Source organism: Sarcophilus harrisii, chromosome 4 (assembly GCF_902635505.1).
Source record: "Sarcophilus harrisii chromosome 4, mSarHar1.11, whole genome shotgun sequence".
Taxonomy (NCBI): domain Eukaryota; kingdom Metazoa; phylum Chordata; class Mammalia; order Dasyuromorphia; family Dasyuridae; genus Sarcophilus; species Sarcophilus harrisii.
The window spans coordinates 289,873,358-289,891,087 of record NC_045429.1 but is presented as its reverse complement, the minus strand read 5'-3'; the positions used below and the strand labels follow the sequence as shown (position 1 = coordinate 289,891,087).

The window sequence follows — 17,730 nt, the reverse complement described above, 5'->3', positions numbered from 1 at the left end:
AATCATGCTAATAATTCACAATGGTCTTTCTTTTTGGTAAAAAGTAGGTTTATTTATGAGAAGAAGTTACAGGCAAAATGAAAAGATAAAATAGACAGCAGGGATGGTAAATATGAAATAGAATTAGAAGAACATATAATTAGCAAGGAAAGGGTTTTTAAAAATTAACAATGGAAAAGACAAGTTCTCTAGGGAAATTCACAATTAAACAGGGAAAAGGGAATAAACCATGAGGTAAGAGTATGCCATTAACTGGCTAAAAAGGATTTAGCACCCTAAAAGAGATAGTTAGCTATAACAATGAGAAAGATACTATGAGATGGGCAAACCCAAAAGGGATTCAGCAAAGATGTCATGGGCCATGGGTAGATATATGGGGGGAATCTAACTTTGGGATTTGATATAACTTGGCTTTTAAATTAAGTAGTGAAGCTGATCCCCATCAGTGTCCTTCCCTGCTTGCTTGAGGGGGTAATCTTATTAGTACTTTAGGCTTTCTTTACCAATCCCACTTAGTGACCTAGGACCTCATCATTATGACTACAATATTGTAAAGAAAAACAATTATGAAAATCTGAAGAACTCCAATCAATGCTATGACCAGACTCCAGAAGTTCAAGAATGAAGCATACCTCCCACCTCTTGATAAAGATATGAAGTACAAGAATTGTAGCATGAAACATTCATTTCTTTGGATTTGGCCAGTGTTTTATATGACTATGCAAACTTTGTACAAGGTATTATTGAGTCATTTCAGACATTTTCATGATCCTATTTGGGGTTTTCTTGGTAATTACTTCGTTAGCTCCTTTAACAGATAATAATTTGCCCAGGATCACCTAGCTAAGTGTCTGAGGTCACATTTGAACTCAGATATTTCTGACTCAAAGGTCAGCTCTCTATCCACTGTTGTACTACTTAGCTGTCTGTTTATTAAGGTGTGAGGGCAAGGTTTTAGAGAGGGGAAATTGTCAAAGAAAAGAGAATTAGTGATAGTGATGTCAAAAAAGGAGAAAAGATCAGTAATGAAGCCTTTTTAGAAAGCAAAAACAGAAATTAATTCAGAGAAAAATAGAAAAAATAGTCTTTGGAACATTCTTAATGTAATGTAAACATATGAAAAGCAAGCTTTGAGTAATGGGTTTGTATGTAATAATCCTTTTCTGTTTTTTATATATGAAAATGTTCAAGATACAATTCTTTTTCTAAAGAAATGAGCTCTAAATGGGAAATGTGCAGTAAACACAAACTCATACTGGGAAAAACCATTTAGGAAAAGATACTTCAGATATGGATTTAAATCGATAGCAAAATACAAATCAATCCAAGTCGAGATTTTCTCAGGAAAGAATCTGTTATGTGCCTGGGCATATAGAATCAATTATGCAATTGCAACGCAATGGCATTAGCAAGCAACTGAGATGGGAAAAATTAGGTAGTCTAAGGGAAATCAGAGGTCCAGCTCTTACATTTATGTGAAATCTGAGGCTAAAAAATTCTGAACTCAACTTTAAGAATATCATTTCAGCACAAGAGAGTATATGCTGATTTTGCCATTTCAGAGGCTAATCTACTATAGAAGTTGAGAAAATAGAGAGGGTCAGTCTGGAAAAAGTGAGCAAATGTCTATGAAACTACAGTAAACAAAGAGTACATCTCAAGGCTGGTAAAGAAGGGAAAAAATTTCATTATGAGCAGTTGCTAAAAAGAAAACATTTAAGTTAAATTTAAATATAATTTTAAAAAGACACAAACATATAAAATTGAGGAATAAACTAACTTTCCAAAAAGTAGTCAAACTAAGTGTAAGGGGGGTTAGACTGGAGCATATTCCATGTAAATATCCTATGCTGAGCCTACATCCTGGTCAGTTCCAGTGAAACATGTACCACAATACTGGTAAGTTTGTTGCTTTGGGATGATGAGTAAATCCGAGGTGGTCCCATGGTTCACTAACTTAGTTGGACAATCTTTCTGGAGAAGTATATAGGAGAAAACTAAATATATATATATATATATATATATATATATATATTCAATATATACTCAAAGAGAGTACAGTGGCAAGTTATTAAGATAACATAGAAGAGAGAGACTAACTCTTGGCTTCTTGGAGAGACTGTTTCAGTGCTGGTGAATTCAGTAGCCTTTGAGTTTTCCTCCAACTTCTACAAAATATTCCACCAAGAAAAAGAAAGGATCAGGGGAGCAAAAAATCCATCTTCTATAAAGTTTGAGGGAACAAAAATGAAGTCAGGCACAGAGATCATTTTAGATGCCCCAAACATTAAGACTGATTTCATAATCAGAATTTACAGATCCTATTCTACCTGCACTCATAGAAATATGAAGAAGTAACAGTTCAGACTGAAAATACGGAGTGTTACACTACATCCTGGTCATTCTATGAAATATTGAGGAAAATTATTCGCATGGCCTTTGACAAGACTAGACTGAGGAACAAGGACTATTCATGTTTGTTTTACACTAGAATATGTCTGAAGTTTGCTAAGGAAATTGTTGGTGTCAACAGAAAAGTTGGTCTTTGGTCCAGAGCCAGCCAATAGACATCCCTGATTAAAACTGATTCCAGTATAGTGAATATTATGTCAAACATGATTGACAGATTAGTTGCTTTTGTTTAACTGTGGTTTTTTTCTTTTTTTAAAAAATTCTTTCTTAGACCTGGAAAGATTTACATGAACTGATACTGAGCAAAACAAGCAGAACCAGAAATACTGTAATAGCAACATTATGCAATGATCAACTATGAAAGGCTTGGTCCTTTTCAATGATTCAGTGATCCAAGGCAATCTCAATAAACTCTGGAAAGAAAACACCATCAGCATCCAGAAAGAAAACTATGGAGATTGAATGTAAATCAACACATGCTATGTTCACTTCTTTTTTCTGGGTTTTTTTTCCCTCTCTCGTGGTTTTTCTCTTTTGTTCCGATCTTTCTCTTCCAACATTATTCATAAAAAAATATATATATTTTTAAAGTTAATATGCATGTGTAACCAGGAAAAAATAAAAAAATTCTTTCTAACAAGGACTGCTTTGCTGGATAGGTGGAATGAATAAATAAATATATATATATATATATATATATATATATATATATAACTTTCAGAAATGGTTATATAAAAACAAAAGATAATTTTTTTTCTTAAAAGAATCAACTGCTATCTCATCAAGGTTCTGCAGGATATTGCAAGGTATCAAGGTGGAACGAAGTACCTGAACACCCTAATCATCCTAGCAGCCTATAAAGCAGACAAGAGGAGAGAATCACTTTTGACCGAGATAACTACCTGTATGGAGACAGGCCATGCAGGTTCCACACACCTACTTTAACAAAATCTTGAAATTTATGCCAGATTAAATGATGACTATGAAATCTAATGAAAAATTATAAGTGATTCCTTCCACTCCAGAACTTCACACCCTCTCCCCCCCAAAAAAGTAAACCAGAAAATTGCAGGTAATACAAAAAGAAGCTGCTAGCAACAGCCAACAGGAGTACAGGCAAAAAAGCCCAAACTTTCAGTGCACCAGTGACATGTCAGAGACATATGTAGCCCATAAGACTCTGTCTAAAGACACCTCACCTACAGGAGCCTCTGAGAGATCCTCAGAGAGATCTAAAAGCATCAGGGCAAGGACCTTGGAGCTTCAGAGAACATGGAGGTATGGCAGTGATCAGACTAGTATGAACTAGTACTTTGTCCTGGACACTAGCCCTGAAGATCCAGCAATCTAAACTTCCTATCACAAAGTGTGCTTAATGATGGGATATGGAAGTGAGTACAGGAACCCAGGGGATCCAAAGAGAGATCCAACAGGGTTAACCAACGCATCCCAAAGTGTCACAGGAGGCAGACCCTGGTCTTGCACAGCTGAGTAACTAAATTTAGAAAAATTAAAACAAAATAAAACAACGACAACAACAACAAAACAACCAGCCTTAAAAAAGTTATTAGTATGGCAGAAGTTAGTGTTATCGAAATGGGTTCATGATCTAGATATAAAGAATGATATCATAAACAAATTAAAAGAACATAGGATAATTTCTCTCTCAGAACTGTGAAGTTGGAAGGAATTTGTGACTGGAGATCATTATTGATTACAAAATAGATAATTTTGATTATATTAAGTTAAAAAGTTTTTGTACAAACAAAACTAATGCAGACAAAATTAGAAGGGAAGCAACAAACTGGGAAGACATTTTCACAGCCAAAGGATTTGATAAAGGCCTCATTTCTAAAATAAAATAAAATAAAATTTATAAAAATTCAAGCCAATTGATCTCCAATTGATAAATAGTCAAAGGATATGAACAAACAATTTACAGATGAAGAAGTTGAAACCATCTCTAGTCCTATGAAAAGGTGCTCTAAATCACTATTGAGCAGAGAAATGCAAATTAAAACAACTCTGAGGTAACAATACATACCTCTCAGATTGGCTAAGACGACAGGAAAAGATAATGATGAATGTTGGAGGGGATGTGGAAAAACTGGTACACTAATATATTGCTGGTGGAATTATGAATGGATCCAACCATTCTGGAGAGCAATCTGGAACTATTCCCAAAGGGTTATCAAACTGTGCACACCCTTTGATCCAACAGTGTCTCTACTAGGCTTATAACCCAAAGAAATCTTAAAGGAGGGAAAGGGACCCACATGTGCAAAAATGTTTGTGGCAGCCCTTTTTATAATGGAAAGAAACTAGAAATTAAGTGGATACTCATCAATTGGAGAATGGCTGAATAAGTAATGGTATATGAATGTCATGGAATATTATTGTTCTATCAGAAATGTTAAGCAGGATAATTTCAGAGAGGCCTGGACAGACTGGCATGAACTGATGCTAAGTGAAATAAGAAGAACCAGGAGATCATTGTACACAGCAACAGCAATATTTTACAATGATCAATTCTGATGGACATGGCTCTCTTCAACAATGATATGATTCAAACTAGTTTCAATGGTCTTTTGATCAAAAGAGCCATCTATACCCAAAGAGAGGACTGTGGGAACTAAGTGTGGTTCATAACATAGCATTCTCACTCTTTTTGTTGTTTGTTTGCATTTTATTTTCTTCATTTTCTTTTCTGATATTTTTCTTGTACAGCAAGATAATTATATAAATATGTATGCACATATTGTTGAATTTAACATCTATTTCTACCATGTTTAACATATATTGAACTATTTGCCGTCTAGAGGAGGGGGTAAGAGAAGGGGGGAAAAACTGAAACCAAGATTTTGCAAGGGCTAATGTTGCAGAATTATCCATGCAAATGTTTTGAAAAATAAAAAGCCTTAATAAAATTTTTTTAATTATTATAGCTATTATAGCTTTGAAGACTGCCTTCAAAGGAGAATAATTTTATAATAATTGCAAACAATGACACCAAGGAAAAAATATTTTTCTCAAAGACTACAGAAATACTTAGAAAAAATGAAATAAACTAATTTTAAAAAGAAAATTAAAAGCATTAAAGGAAAGAACTAGGAGAACAAGTAGTTTAGAACAGAAAGTGGTAAACCTTATCCACATTATAGACTGCCTGAAAGAGAAAATAAACTAAACAAAAATCAGAAACTCCAAGAAATATCACAACAAAATCAAAAGATTGGAAAAATAGAAGAAAATATAAGATACTTGATATCAACAAAGTGACCTACAAAACAAATCAAGAACAGATAACTTAAGACTCATTGGACTTCTAGAAACTGTGACAAAAAAGCTAACCCACTATATTTACAAAAAATAAAAACTGCCCAGATAGGGCAAAGTGAAGACTGAAACAATCTACCTATTTCAAAAAGCAAATTCACATAATCAGACAAAACTGACTAGTCAAATGGTTCTGCTCAACTATTTTTCTTTGTTACAAGTCAGGAGTAGGGTGTAATAGTCAGAAATGAATATATCATAAAAACAAAATAAAAATGTAAAAATAAAAAATATTATCCACAGTATACTAAGTGTGAATCTAGGAAGGGGCGTTCACATTCCCAGTGTGAAATGGGAAAAGAAAAGCCACAGAAAGGGTAGAAATTCTGAGGTGGGAATAGAAATTTAAAACCTTGAGTAATATTCCATTTCATCTTCTAGATTAATTTCAGACCTATCTAGTGAGGGGTTAATCAAAGCTATTTTTCTGCTGCTGCTGCTTCCTAGGGGAATCTAAAGCAAGGTTAAGAGTCAAGGTTAAGTTGGGTGGTCACCAAGAAGTCAATTGTCATACTGAGAAGAGAAGAGTCCATCTTTCAGGAGCTTCTTCTTCTATCTTACTCCACATCTCAAAACTGCTCTACATTTTTACTCATCTAATCCTCTTTTATTTCTGTCTCTAAGGAAATGGTGGTGTTTCTCCTTCTCTACTTGTGTCCTTTACCAATGATGTCTTTAAAAAAATTAATTGTTTCCAATTACAATTTTAAAATTTTAACATTCATTTTTTAAAATACTGAGTTCCAAATTCTCTCCCTTTCTCCTTGCACACCCTACTCCTTGAGAAGGCAAGCAATTTGATATAGGTTAGACAATACTTGTATCCTTGATATCATTCCCTTTTAAGAGGGAATCAATCATTCCTTCTTTCATCTCATTATCACCTTCAAGTCCTCCCAATCTACCAATTGTTTTTCCAGTAACAAAAATCATGTTCAGGTTTAACCCACCCTTAAAAATCCCTTCTATGATTCTACCTCCACAAAATGCCTCCAGAATAAAATAGAAAAACTCTTGATCTTGCAATTTTAAGGTTTTCTACACTATTACCCAACCTACTTTTCCAGTCTTATTTCATATTATTCATCTTCTCATATTTCTGTTTCTGTCAGATTTGACCAGTCAGTCCCAAAGTGAATATCCATCTCTCCATAAATTCACATGGGCTATATCTCCATAGCTTTGCTTCTCAGTATCTGTTCTCAATCATGGCTTGAAGTCAAACCATCTCTAAGTAGCCACTCTCTCCTTCATCAGACCTTTCCTGTTGGTGTTATGTTCTTAATTCTTCATATTTTAATTTGATGTGTACAGTAAAATATATGCTTTCTAAAGGCAAGCTCATTTTTTTTCTTTGCCTTCCCAATGTATCCCCCTAGTACAGCACTGTGCACATAGTAGGTATTTAATAAATGAGTGTTTAATTGAACTGAATCCATCTGTGCAACTGTAGCTAATTCTTCTCCAATTCTATTAGCTACACTCTCCCAGGACATCCCTCTCATTCTGTCTCTACCCTCCCCAGTCACTTTGACCTATTCTCAAACCTGGATCTGTCGAGCCAACTTCAGAAAAGGAGTCAAATAAGAAGACTTGGCAAGACGTAGGACTGACTCAATGTGCTTTACTCCTTTCTTGACCAGTTGTGTACTAATTCCAGACAAGTCCATGCACCGGTTGAGCCAGAACTCGATTTCCTCCAGAGGGCCCAAGTTTTCACCAGTGTCTACTGCTTCCTGGGCACTGAGTACCTCCTTTATCTGTCGAGTCCAATGAACCATGGAAGCTAAAGGAGAAAATGTATTGTAAAAGGGGTTGCCAGTAGTCTCCACTCAACCTTTTCCCCATTTCTGCTACCTTTCTTTTTCCTCCCTAATTTCAATCATTTCAGTGGTGTCTGATTCATCATGACTCTGCATGGGATTTTCTTGGCAAAGACAATGGAGTAGTCTGCCATTTCCTTCTCCATTTTATAGGTAAGGGAATTGAGGTAAAACAGGGTTAAGTGACTTGCCCAGGGTCACACAGCTAAATGTATGAAGCCTATTTTGAACTCTCCTTACAGCAGGCACTCTATGCACTCTATCCTAGGTGGTGACCTAGGTCCTCCCTAATTATCATCCCCAAACTCCCACAAAATATAGCCCTTACTCTTTTCTTTACACATTTTTTTTTATCATCAACCATTACTAACTTTGGTCTTTTCCTATTTCTTGGGCTTCTTAGGGCACACACACACACACATACACACACACACACACACACACACACACACACAGCATCAGAATGAAGTTCCTTACTCTCTAATCGTTGTACCAGCTCTTTGTCCTTCACTACTACTTCTGGACTCATGTTCATGGCTTCCATGGGAATGTAAAGGACAGTGTGTCCCTCCAGCTTATACCGAGTATCTGAGGAGTGATAACAGAAGTTCATAGGATGGAACAAAACTTTTTTGGCTTCAGTTTCTATCTCATGTTGGAAGTTGGGGGAAAGAGAAGGTGGACAAATGCAAACTATTATTACATAAAAAGCATTAGAAGTTAAAACCTCAAGTGAACATATTTTAAGATTCTTCTGCAGGGCTAGCAAGGTGAGGAGATGTGGAGAAAGGAAGATTCACAGATGAATGACTAGTAATGTTTTTCCTCGTAGGATAAATTCAAAGAATGATATTAGTGCCTTCTACTCTCCCTGGCCGAGACATGTACAAGTCACTCATTATTACTGCTTCATAGGTTTTTGTTATTGTTCATTCTTCAGTTGTAATTGACTCTTTGTGATCGCCATTTGGGGTTTTCTTGGCAAAGCTACTGAACGATTTGCCATTTCCTTCTTCAGTTCACTTTACAAATGAGGAAAACTAAGGCAAATAGGGTAAAGTGACTTGCCCACAGTCACACAGCTTTTATGTATCTGAGTATTTAAAATCAGATCTTCCAACTACAGGCCCAGCATTCTAACCACTGACCCACCTGGCTTTCTCTCAGGGAAGAGTCAACAAAATAAGACATCTGCAATGGCAGGAAACAGGTAGGTCAGGGGATGTGCTCTGTGTTCCACTCCAAACTAACCCAAGACATCTATTCTTATTACCCCACTCATGACACCTTTATTCAGCCAACCCTTTAAGTTTTACAAAAATACCAAGCAGTCCAGTATGCAAATGGTACTATTCCCATTTTGTATTCTTATTACCCCACTCATGACACCTTTATTCAGCCAACCCTTTAAGGTTTACAAAAATACCAAGCAGTCCAGTATGCAAATGGTACTATTCCCATTTTGTATATCAGGCATCTCCACCTCTCCCATGCCCCTTACCTGTCAGACAGGCCAAGAACTTGTGAAGATGAGAGGAAAACTGATTTCGGATGCTCTCAGGCCAAGTGACATTGCCAAAAATCTGTGGGGCATAGATGCCATTGAGCAGACGAAGTAGAGCTGGGATGTGGGAACCTCGAACTGTCCCAAACTGCACAGTCACCTCAAAGTTCTCAGGGGTGATGGGGACAGGCAACTGTCGAATGAAGTAGTTGAGCTGGTTCTGATTCTATAGGAGAAAGAGCAAGTTAGATTTTGGCTTTCCCACATATGACGTGCATCACCAGCTAACAGCCTGCATATGTGTGACCTACTATCATTCTAGAAATTTTCAGGGTAGGACTAAAGAACTAAGCCAAATTTCCAGAATTCATGTTGAATAAATAGGTAGTATATACTAGCTTTAAATGGGAAGATCTTCTGATAGAGAATAAGGGAAGAAAAAAAAGTACATGTGGTAGCTATACAATAGAAATGGAAATTATTTTGAAGTTACATTGTTACTACATAATACTTTAGCATTTTCAAAATACTTTTCCTGATAATTTTGTGAAATGGGGGTAATGCAAATATTATTATCCCCATTGTATAAATAAGGAAACTAAGGCTCTGAAAAGTTAAATGACTTTTGTAGGGTGATGGAGTTAGTAAGTATCAGAGCCTGAGATTTAAAACCAAGTCTCTCTTAATCCTAAATTTGGCACCTTTTAAAATTTTCTATACAATCATTTTCCATGTGATCATTAATAATCATTAATGAACAACTTATGATTACAATTCAGAATGGATAAAATAAGGAAGACTGGGACACTGAGTTATGGTCATGGAATAATAAAGAAAAAAGCTAAGTAAACATCCTGAGAGCAGCTGATATAAGCAGGCCAGGAATCCTTTCTGAGTCTCAGTTTCTTCATCTTATAAACATGAAGTCTGGTCAGCTGATTCTGAAGTTCCTTTTAGTTCAGACAGTCTACAATTCTATATATATACCTGAATGGGCATCCCCAGTTCTAGCTTAAGCCCTGCACAGGGGTCAATGAATACTGTGAGAATGGGCTCTCCAGGCTCCATTATAAACTCCTCCAGGATCTGATTATGCTCCTCTGTCCATATGGAATCTGCTAGGCCTGTCAACACCATTCGGCTTCGGAAGAACAACTTCTGTCAAAGGAAAAGAACAAGAAAAAAAACTAGAATAACTCTGTCCAGATGACCTGGAATGACTTACATGTACTGATGTAAAGTGAAGTGAGAAGAACTAGGACTGGTTCAACTAGGATGGTTCAACTACCTGGAATCAGAGAGAATTTCTTAGGTCAAACTCATTATTTCCTATTTGTCATGTGAGCATTTTTGGCAACTGCATCTGAATTTGGATAGTGCCAAATAGTGGTGGCTGAAAATCTGGTAGTAACCAGATCACAAAAATTACATATTATAAATTCCACTGGACTGGTAAGCCCAGACAAGGGACAACAATATCCTTTCTCACACTACCCCCACCCTCATTTATACTCTAGGTAATGGTCCCAGACTTAGATCTCTCTCTGGTTATTCTCTCCACACCAAGCATGGGTCAGGGACTGCCCAGACATAGCTGAAAACATGAAGGATAATCAAGAAGATGAGGGCTATACTTAAGAGCATTTAATATTTTTAAATACCATGTGGCCATGGTAGAAATAAATTAAATGCCTATGTCCTATGAATGTAGGCACTGCTGTCTGAAAAAGGAGATTATAGGTGGGGATAGAGTCCTAAAATTCCACATTTTGGGGGACATTTCCTAGTTCAAATTCCAAAGGGCACATTTAAAACTGCTTAGCCATGCACAAAAATATCATTTGAGCTTTTGTTGCAGTGATAGATCAGGAGTCCAAAAGATCCTGACAGAAAAGTGACAAACTTGAATTATCTAATTTCTAGAGTTAAGATATTATCAGTTGGAAATGATTGTTGGTGGAGATGAGATGACCATTCCAGAGGGCACTTTGGAACTATGCCCAAAGAGCTATCAAATTATGCATATCCTTTGATCCAGCAGCAGTTCTACTGGGCCTGTATCCCAAAGAGATCATAATGGAGGGGAAAGGATCCTGAAGTGCAAAAATATTTGTATTGGCCCTTTTTGTAATGGCAAGAAACTGGAAATTGAGTGGATGTCCATCAATTGGAGAATGGCTGAATAAGTTATGGTATGTGACTGTAATAGAATATCATTGTTCTATAAGAAATGGTGAGCAGGCTGATTTCAAAAAAGCCTGGAAACACTAGTGAACTGATGCTGAATGAACTGAGCAGAACCAAGAAAAAATTGTGCACAATAACAAGATTAGGTAATGATCAATTCCGATGGACTTGGCTCTTTTCAACAATGAGGCAATTCCAATAGACTTGGGATGGAAAATGCCATCAACATCCAAAAAGAGAACTATGAAGGCTGAATGTGGATCAACGCATAATATTTTCACCTTTTTGTTGTTGTTTGTTTGCTTGGTTTTTGATCTTTTGATCTTTTTTATTTTTTTTTGTGCAGCATGCCGAATATAGAAATATGTTTAGAAGAACTGCACATGTTTAATCTAAATCAGATTACTTATTGTCTTGGGGAAAGGGAAAGGGGAAAAGAAAGGGAGAAAAATTTGGAACACAGAATTTTGCAGAGATGAATGTTGAAAGCAATCTCTACGTGTATTTGGAAAAATAAAATACTATTTTTTGAAAAAAGGAAATAAAACTGGAAGTCATTCAAGGAATCATCTGGGTATCATACCTCTATGCATAACCCAGCTGGGGAGATTTGGGAGTCAATCCAAGGAAAAGAGAACTGCTGAGGTTAGACTAAAAGATTTTTTAAAAGACAGACAATGAACATTTAATTTTCTTTTTAAAAAAGGGTTCCCAACTTGTAATACTTGTTGCAATCTTTCTCTTTCTTCAGATGGAAGTGGAATGCTAAACTCATTGGAGTCCTCCTACTTACCACATCCATCACTTCCTCAAATATATCTTCACTTTCTTCTTCTTCTCCTTCTCCTTCTTCTTCTTTTAATACCATTTCTTCATGGTCATCACTACTTGTGTCTGAGGGAAACCAAAAAGTATGAAGGGACATCCTTCTCCTTTATTTTCCAATTAACACTGGAGTTGTATGCATCCAACTTCTCACTCTCCTTTAATCCATGAACCTAGTTCCACGGGCCCCAGAAGTCCTGCCTTGGAAAATGGTACTACTCCAAAAGACCCACGCAGTCCCATCTCACTTATATCTACTCTCTTGGTTGTGAGTCTCAAAGGTTTCTACTTCTTTCCCTTTTGAGTTCACAAAGGAAAACCAAGTTCCTGCTACACACACACATACACACACACACACAATTTCTTGAATTGAACAGAGGCATAAATTGCCTGTCCAAAGGTAAAGAAGAGTTGGAAAGTTTTCAACTAGACAGGAAATTATTTTCCAAGCTGGTGAAGACAACTATGACTTGACAAGTCATATTAGGCAGCTAATATTATGATATACAATTAAGTGAAGTAACTCTTGAGAATCAAAAGTGTATTATGAAAGAATAATGTGGAACTGAAATAGGGAAGAATGAAAGGGAGACAAAAACCACCTCAAAAAAGAACTGAAATTCTACATAGAGTGAACAGAGTCAATGAAAAGAGAAGTAAAAGAAGCATGTTTTACTCTGTTCTGTGAACTAGACTGGACCCCTCCAGGTCTAAGAAGGCTAGGCAAAAACAGATAATTCTAGGGCAGTTTTAGAGATTTCTAGCCTTTCATATTTAGTAGCTTAGGATACTTTCAATCTAACCTTTACTCCTTCCACCCTCTTTCCTTGTATTATTTTATATATGTTCCCTAACAGAGTTATTCCTAAAGACTCCTGAGGCAGGACTTTATCTCTGATTGTTCCCTTCACTTTAAGACCTTCAGTTTTATTTATTCCTGAAATTGTGAGCTTCAGGGACCAAGGACACTTTAAGCTGTTTCCATTTGAGCAAACAGAATAAAAATGAGAATGATATTCTTGCATATTTTTAAGGCCCTAATCTTAAAACCAAATATTTATCTGGACTTAGCTCCATGCTATGCCATGTCACACTGGCTTACACCCTCAGGATATGCCCTGTAACACAGAACCTACTGCATTTTAGCACCTACAAGTCCATCCAGAAACTCTAAATTCAGTAATGTGGTACTCTGCTAGTCACAATGCTGCCTCCCAAGTCCAAGAAAGAAATCAAGGAGGTAACCTCTAACAGCCCCCATCTTCCTTTTCTTCTCCCCTCTAAGCTGATGGTGTGGCTTTCCCTGCTTCCTCCTGCCCTTATTTCTAGGTCCCCAACAAAGAAGGGGCTGAAAGATAGCAGAGCCTGGAACAACAACAAAAAAAAAAGCTGCTTAACATCTCAGGATGGAAGGGAGGAAAAAAAGGAGAGGAGGGGAGGGAACTGGGAACAAAGCAGGCTGGGTTTCCATGGTAGCAGGCTTAATGGAAGAAAAGAAACACTATTTGTTTTGCCACTAAAGATGGAAATGGAATAAAATGAAAAAAGGAAAAAAGTCCAGGCTGTCTTAAGTGGAGAAGATGCTTGGGAATAAAAGAACGGGAACCCCTCACAGGAAGATGTAACTAGTGAGTTTTTAGCACACTAAAAGGAAAACTAAGGGAGACAGAGAATAAGGCTATCCAAAAGGTAGTTACACAGAAAGGATTCGGTATGACTAGAACTCTGCTGAAGTCAGGACCCAATCACCCATTATGTTCAGGCTTTTTTTAGTTCTTCATATTGCTCGAACCAAAAAGGTTTTGTTCTTCCTCCTAAACTCAAACACTCTACCTTCAAGTGCTATCTCCTCATTTTCCCTAGTGACAAATTATCTTACCAATATTCTCTCCTAAAGATGTAACATGGCCTTCCCAAAAATATAAACATACCGATTGATATGAGAGGTTCCTCCTTGGGAGACTCTGGTTCTGGGACTGACATTGCCCGTGGACTTACAGCAGATGGGACTGATGCCCGGGAAGTTAACCTCCGCTTCTTATCAATGCTAGGTTTGGTTGACATGGTGCAGACAAGACCTGGAGAGATGCTACGAGTTATAAATGGCTTCCTGGTCCCTCCTCAAAACTCAGTTTTCCAACATGATTCTGTTGTTAACAAATAAAAATTATGCCACTATGACATCCTGTTTACAATTTTACCTGGAGAACACCAATCAGTTCAAACTATTTTGTGCCATGCCAGATCTTCTCTTTTCTTGAAGATACTTTCTCTAGAGAGGTTAATGATTAAAGTTAGCCTTGACTACATGCCTATTGAAGACACTATGATCTATTAAAGGAATGGGTTAGGTAGTAGTGTCTCCTTTCTATGAATTCCATAGGCTTGATCAGTGGTACTAAGAATGTGGAATGTCCAGGCAAGAGTAACCAGTTGGATAATATAGTTGCCTATGACCTCTCCACTTCACTTGCCATAGTTGAGAAAACTGTGGGCAAGTGAAAGGGGAAGAGAAATCAGGAGTTGCCCACTCCTTTTAATCAGTTCCCACTGTATCAAATAACTGAGTTAAAAACTTAAGGCATTTTCTCTTCCATATTTAGTTATCTATATATAGATCAAGTTATTTCCTTTTCCATTTTAAGACTAAAGATGGTAGGATAATTGTCTTTACCCCAAAGTCTCCAATTTCTCTAAACAAAATAGACAAAGAAAAGCTAAAAGACTCTGAGCAAATGAATTGTCCCTTTAGTTTATAATTCCTGTTTGCAGTTTGCCAGATAGTTATTATAAATAAGAAAAAGAATTATCATTTGCCCTGAAAATAGACTCAAAGGAATAGATCAAATAAAAGCTAATACTTCCAGGAGACAATGAAAAATATCACATATTTTTATTTAAAATATTTTAAAATTTAAACTATTAAAATAATGTCAAGGAAAATAAAATAAATGATATCTCAAAGTAAAAACAACAGCAAGAAGGATGAAGGTTGGTGATCAGGTTCTTTTTAATATTATATAGCAAAATACATACTGAAATGATCGTAGCATCTTTTCTCTTAGAATAAGGAGCTCTTAGATTTCTCCATAATTTCTCTGAGTTTCCACTGAAGGGGAAATATTCAGAAACTATGGCATCGGTGGAGTTTTAAAAAAAAAAAGGGGGGGGGGAGGGGAATTCTCTTTCTCCTCCTAAATCTATGCTACCTTCATTCCTTGAATACCTGCCTGCTGAGCCAATAACTTGGCTTCACTACTTCCACACCCCCTCCCAGAGCCACCTGTTGCTTCCTTCCTCTTTCCTCAGGGGGCTCTAGGGGACATTGATCCTAGGTTTTGAATTGATTTGGGCGGTGCTACAATTAGAAGCAATCTGTTAAATCTATCAATAAAAACCAACTCCCGCTCAAGTCCCCCGGCTAGTGTTAATTCTCCCCCACGACTCCGGACCCACAATTAGTTCCGACGGAGAGTTTGCCCCTCTCAAATTTTTAAGTGCTTCATTCCTTTCCCTGTGGAAGACCTGAGACCGGACCATGTCTGCAAGTCCAAGTCAATGACAATTTTCGTTGTTTTTGTGACTTAAGAACGTCCTGACTTCAAAACGGACCGCTCCAAAGAAGAAAAATCGCTCCCCTTTAAATACACCCTCCCCTCCCCCCCGCCCCCCACCGCGCCCCCTTTAGCTTCCTTCCTCCCCGCCCCGCTTCAGAAGTCTCACATCCAGAGTGACTTCTGTTAGGACAAGTGCCCCCCGACTCCCGTCCACGATTACCTTCACCCTTTGAAAACTATTTCCCCTTCCCACCCTTTTGCCGGTAGACAGCGTAGCTCCAAATCGGAGTTAGCCCTGCGTGGTCACAGCCACGGCTCGCGCGCCCCACGCGTCACCATGGCAACCACCCATCCGGGGAGTGGGGCGGGGCCACAGCGCGAGCAGTCAACGACCCTGGAGAAAGAAGAAAGATGGGGGGTGGAGCGTTCCCCAGCTGTAGTTCCCCCCCCCCCCTGGCGCTTCCCCTCCCGGGCGTTTAACTTTGGGGCGGTGCGGGCGAATGGTTGTGCGGAGGGAAGAGTATGGGCCCAGAAGAACAATGAAACCCTCTCCCTCCCCCGCCCCCCCCCCGGAGCTTGTAGGAATGAGTGTGGGGGATCAGGGCGCCGGCCCGCTGGGCTGGCGGCTCTCGGAAGCGAAGCCGACTGCAGATGGCGCCCAGGCGCCTGGAAACCTGCAAGTCTGAAAGACTCAAATCTTGCCTTGTTCCCTTTGCCCGGGATTTCCAAGCGGCCCGGGCTCCCGCTGGGTCTGAAGGAAAACTCGGAGCCGAAGCTCGTCAACCCGTTCCCTTTTCTTCCTTGCTACCTCCCCCCCCAGGGGACGGGAGTCTAAGATTCAGGGAGCGTGGGGAGGTTGGGGGGAGGGAGAAAGAGGATAACTGGGTTCCTGGGATGGAATACGGGTTGGATTTTGAGTTGAGGGGCTCAATTTGGGAGGAATGTACGCGTAGGGCTGGAAAACCAAAGTGCGTTTTATAAGGGGCGGGGGGGTGGAGTGGCGGGGTGGGCCAGGGGCTCTGGGGCCCGAGCCTCTCCCCTCTAACCCCCAGTGGAGCAACACTTGGATTTGAGACGGGGGACCAACTCCGTTAAGGACTTCCCCCCCAGGGACGCCTTCCAGAAGGGCGTCATGCCCACCAGAAATAAGGCGAGGAGGGCAGGGGTGCTGAAGGTTTCTGCTTTTATTTTTTGCTTGGGGACGGAGGAAACAAAGCCCTAGGGGAAATCACTGACAGAAGGTTGGGGCTAATAAGGAGCTCAGGGAGGGAGGAGAGGAGGAGAGATGACCGTGCCTCTCCCTTCTCTGGCTTCTCCTCAGCAGTGCCTAATTAAGACAAAGACTGCTGCAAGCCCACTGATTGCACTTCCACGAGGAGCTGAGCTGATGACATTTTCTTTCCTGGATGGGAGGTGGGTTAGTGAGGAGCTGGCATCTCAGCTTCCCCCTTCTCTAGTGCCAGCGTCACGGGGGCTGCTCTTCACACCTGGCAGGCTCTCGGATTCTCTTTATGCCAAAGTCTGCCATGGTATAAAGCAACCGACCCAGGCAAAGCCCAGAGCGGGAGGAAACTGCATTTTGCGCCTCCCCCTGTTTGAGATCATGCTAGTTAAGAACCTTAGACCTTGTCAGTCCCCTCCTTAGCAGAGGAACTCTTCTTAATGAAGAAAATAAATATGGGCAAGTTCTGTATGTGAGAAGTCACACTCAACCTGTCATCTGTCAATGAGCACCTAAAACTTCTACTCCACGACTCAAATCGTTTCTGCATCATCTTCCATTCTCTTTTCTTTGGATCCCGTCTCTGAAAAAGAGATACTTATCTTTTACTCGTGCTTTAGAGTTCATCCTTCCTGGCTCCTAAAGGACTTGGGGTCTCTGAACTTTTAAAAAATAAATTTAATAACTATTTCAATATGATTTGTTTCCTTTGTAATCCTGGTTATTTTGTGCATTTTAAATCATTACTCTGAGTCCAGGTCCATAGACTTCACATAAGAATCCCTTTCCTCTTTCTAAGCTCCATTCTTCAGTCTTCAACCTCTCATAATCAACTGACTTCTTTCCTACTGACTTCAAACATAT

General features: G+C 38.8%; 1 protein-coding gene across 1 annotated transcript in view; it reads right to left on the bottom strand.

Annotated features, from left to right (window-relative positions):
* The window catches only part of DNAH2 (dynein axonemal heavy chain 2), a 104,193-nt gene extending 89,507 nt beyond the window's left edge, over positions 1-14,686 (bottom strand). The window contains exons 1-6 of the mRNA XM_031968634.1: positions 14,019-14,686; positions 12,056-12,156; positions 10,063-10,233; positions 9,073-9,301; positions 8,049-8,159; positions 7,296-7,534 (exon numbers count right to left, since the gene is read on the bottom strand). Coding sequence (XP_031824494.1) covers positions 7,296-7,534; positions 8,049-8,159; positions 9,073-9,301; positions 10,063-10,233; positions 12,056-12,156; positions 14,019-14,151 — 984 coding nt within the window. The 5' untranslated portion in view covers positions 14,152-14,686. The remainder of the gene's footprint in view (positions 1-7,295; positions 7,535-8,048; positions 8,160-9,072; positions 9,302-10,062; positions 10,234-12,055; positions 12,157-14,018) is intronic.
* Positions 14,687-17,730: the final 3,044 nt, after the last annotated feature.